This window comes from Branchiostoma floridae, chromosome 10, assembly GCF_000003815.2.
Source record: "Branchiostoma floridae strain S238N-H82 chromosome 10, Bfl_VNyyK, whole genome shotgun sequence".
Lineage (NCBI taxonomy): Eukaryota > Metazoa > Chordata > Leptocardii > Amphioxiformes > Branchiostomatidae > Branchiostoma > Branchiostoma floridae.
In genome coordinates this window covers 20,721,002-20,725,105 of record NC_049988.1, presented here as the reverse complement: position 1 = coordinate 20,725,105, position 4,104 = coordinate 20,721,002, and the positions used below count along the sequence as shown (strand labels likewise).

Here is a 4,104-nt window from a genome sequence, read left to right as displayed (position 1 = left end):
CATGGATAGATTGGATGGGATTTCCAATGACTGCACATCCAACATGTCTCCAAGGAGAGCCTTTTTCTGAAACAGCATGGAGACTTTCTTTACAGGAAATTTCAACAGGTCTCCCCTTAGCGATGGAAAGCAGCCTGCTTTCGTACCCAATACAGCAGCATCGGAACAGAATTGGATAAATGCAGATTGCTTGGGGTGGTCGTTGGTATCTACATCACTTTCTTCCACTCTAAACTTGTGGGAGTACATTAGCTGATTCGACGACGCCATTGGCAGGTCAAACGTTGGCCGGGGCCCTTTCCATTCCGCCGCAGATTTTGTGGAAGTGTGGTCGGTTGCGAATTGCCAAGTCGACATTCTCACGTTTACCAGCTGTAGGTTAAAGTGACATATGATGTCTTGGGACTTCGCAAGACGAACATTTCCCTTGCAGATCCAAGATGCCTTACCAACGAACCCAACCCCATCCACGACCTCTACAGAGGAGTTGAACTTGACTTTAGTGTAGAATTCTGGATGTAGATGGAACTCCTGATACCGTAAGAAGCTGGCGATCTTCTCAAGGTGATCTGGGATGTAGAAGACAGCCGACACCTCAGGCTATGAGTTGCGAGAGGCTCCAGGGCTTCAGTACACCTGTGCGGTCAAAGTCTATCGGATTGAGTTCGTAACTTGTTACGAGTTTGGTGCCATCCTGACTTAGCCTTGCCTTCATATCGACTCTCCTTGTTCAGTTTTCAACGAGTCAGGTGGCTTCCCGTCAAGTATTGGACTAATACAGCTCTGCAGTCAAAGCGAAATTGTTTTGAGCTTCACCATGGATTCATACTATAGGGGAGACGCAAGCATTAGAATTTTCCCCAGTAATACATGCAATCCAATGGGAGAGTTGAGGAAACAAATATGCAACTATCTCAAGAATAGAAAGTTCAAGCCATACAATCTTACCCTCAAATGATAGCCTACTATGTCCAGTCTCATCAAACGACTAGTCTTTAGACACCCCCCCCCCCCCCCCCCGGGTACACTATAACACACCCCGTAACTTTTTAGCGAGGACAGGGCAACGACAATTACTACGGTTTGAATAACCCGAATGAGTGGGAGGGCATTCTCCCCTGTCTATCATGTAAATGTATGTCATAAACACACACCAAGCAGGCACTGTGCGGGAGTTCACACAAACAATTGATCTATATAACCTCCTTGTTCTATTTATAACGGTTTAAAAAGTTTACTTGATGACCAAAAGGTGAAGAGACTAAAGAGATCTTACGACTTCAGAAGTTTTTTAACCGTTATAAACAGAACAAGGAGTCAGAAGTTTTTGAAATGATAGACCTGCAACAATTTTTGGCTCGTATTATCACGCGCTCCGTAACTTCAATTGTATTAGCACACCTATACACATAGTAATGTATCTTGGCGTAGTTGATTAACGAGTAGACTTTTTAACTTATGGTCTCGGGTTCGAATCCAAGTTGGTGTACTTTCTTTTTTTTCGATAATATTTCACTATTTATCACTTATACGATCGTTCATATTGAAATTTTACTTTCATAAGGGTTTGCTTCTTGTGTTCATTTCATAATAACGGGAGGGGTCCATTTTTCGACAGCCGTTCTACGTGGATGCGCATGGCTTTTCTCATTGTACATTTTACAGTGAACTCATCAAAAACAAGTTCAGATCTTGTATACATCCATATAGCTGTGATTGAAGCTGTACAGATATATATTTCATGTAACGGTAGCGTTCCGCACTGTACTTTGACAGCGCACGAAACTTACGAAACATCGACATGGTAACAACCAGACCATCGCCGTGCATTTTTAAGCATCCTATGCAAATAGAATAGCACTACAAGTTTTCATTACTACTTTTTTGGACCAAATATGGGTCATATTTTGTATTACGCGACTTGTTCAAATACGGTGTGTTAAAACGTTTACCTCTCACGGTGAGACCAACTTGCCGCAAAACGGCGGCGCGTTGTTAACGTTGGACTGTGATGGCATTTTCGCTTTTCGGCTTCCTTGATTGCCCATTCATCCTGTCTTTTGGCAGCAGCAATGGCTACAGGATCTTTTAGTCGGTAGGGATCGATTTGTCTTGAATGATCGTCGCTCTACGGACCGGTTGACTAAGTTCATCGTGTTGAGCACCGCTCGCCCGCCTTCGTGCGTGATAGTAAAATGGCGGGTCCTCGACTGCGTGAACATTGTGGTATCATTTTAGCTCCGTTTATCCAACCCAGTCAAAGGCAAGACAGAACACAGGTATTATTTTTCGGTAGTCTAATAAACATCATTCCTATGTGTGGAGGCATTTTTTCACATGTCGTATTTTGCGAAGAATAATTCAAGAGTTTCGAGGGCCATGGTCTCGATACGTTCGCTCGTCAACTTGCACGGAAGGCGTCAAACTTGTGCAAGTTTTTCAATCGTTATCTGTGGGGCTTACTAACTTCGACACATACCCCGTATTTGCAGTTATTTACAACAAGGTTTAGTCTATAGCTAGTTGTACTTTTCATGTGCAGGCATCTATGCATTTATCCGCAACAATGATTTTTAAAACCTTTAGTTCTGCTACGTTATGATTATACTACCAACGACCTGTACCTAGCCCGTCGAGGCATGAATGTACAATAAAGGTATTTTAATATAATGAACAATGGTGGACAATGAAACTCCTCTACCGGCTAAACTCTTTCCCAAACTTATAATACTATCTTTTGTCACCGCAAGATCTGCTTGGAGATTACGTTCTACCCATGGTGTAGAATAGCTACCCATGTGGCAATAGGGTGGCAAGACAATAGCTCACGTGACTGGCCAGACAACTTCTTCCCATGTTCAAACTCATACGTATAGCGCGTGGGGAAGTTGTCGATAACATTGGTCATAGCGAGATGGCGTCTGTATGTGTACCTGCAGAAAACTATCATTGTGCCAGTGCCGGTCCAATTCTGTTGGCTGGTGCTGACAGTGGCAAACTTCGGACCGTTGAAATGGCTTTGGAAGCTGGTAAGCACATAATTGAATTTCTTTCCTTTAGACTCACGTCTGTCATACAACTTCAACCAGGCGGAATGTTGGTAACAAGGGGAATACAACCTCTATGCGATTGGTTCCAATGACTGGAGTCGTGCGTTTACGTGCTCAAATAGGTTGAAGACGATACGACTCATCTGTTTCCTAGTAAATCAGGCTTCCAGCTGCACCCTCTATACTAAGGGTATATAGGGAGGAGGCCCAATCTGTTCCACAGTGAGCGAGAGATTGTGTAGCTACGATTAGAAGATTTTTCGTCCTGTAGCCCACTCGTCCTCTGGTCTTTTCGTCAGGCGAGAAATTTTCACTTGCCGGCTCACAATTATTGTTGTTTACGCATGTTTCCAATCGCTCATGGGCACATTTTACCAAGTTTGTATGAGTACGTTGGCTGAATAGTAGAATTTAGTGAAATAGGGAGAATTAGTGGCCGTTTGTATCTCCAACAAAGTTACCATGAACTGTGTCAATTTAATTGTCTGTACACGTCTGTAAAGTTTGAGGGCCTGCATGCTCTTTTCCAAAGGCATAGGTAGCCTAATAGTATTTTGATTACCCATACTTCGCAGGGAAAGCCGTTCTATTGAAATGTTTTGTAGCGATGTGACCAAATTTTTGCGTCATTGCCTTCCTTGATTTTAGCGTAATACGTTCTTCTGAATTCAGCGTAAAGCGCCCCCCCCCCCATGCAGGCGCTCAAGTTAATAACATCTGCGACTCAAAGTCCCCACTGAGTACCCCACCACGCCGGCCAATGGAACTGTTACAATATTGTACTAGCATTTGTGCACAACACACAATACGTGTTTGTATGTTTTTCTCCCATTGTGTTTTTTTCGTCGTTACATTTTGATAGTGTTGTTTGTGTTATCATACACGTGCTGGTTTCATAATTTAGTTCACAGCAGGAATGCTGTAAATTGTTTTCTCTAGGCGATAAATGTTTATATCAGAGCTCCTTGCTTGAACAGAGAGCTTTGGAGCAACAGACGGACTTTGATATCTCAATCAAACGTATCGGTATTTGCGCACAATGAACCACGATTTG

The 4,104-nt window shown here is 43.1% G+C and overlaps 1 protein-coding gene across 1 annotated transcript in view; it reads left to right on the top strand.

Moving 5' to 3' along the window:
- Positions 1 to 2,853: 2,853 nt before the first annotated feature.
- LOC118423779 (serine/threonine-protein phosphatase 6 regulatory ankyrin repeat subunit A-like) overlaps positions 2,854 to 4,104 on the top strand; it is a 3,954-nt gene continuing 2,703 nt past the window's right edge. The window contains exon 1 of the mRNA XM_035831996.1: positions 2,854 to 3,029. Within this exon, the coding sequence (XP_035687889.1) occupies positions 2,855 to 3,029 (175 nt within the window). The 5' untranslated portion in view covers position 2,854. The remainder of the gene's footprint in view (positions 3,030 to 4,104) is intronic.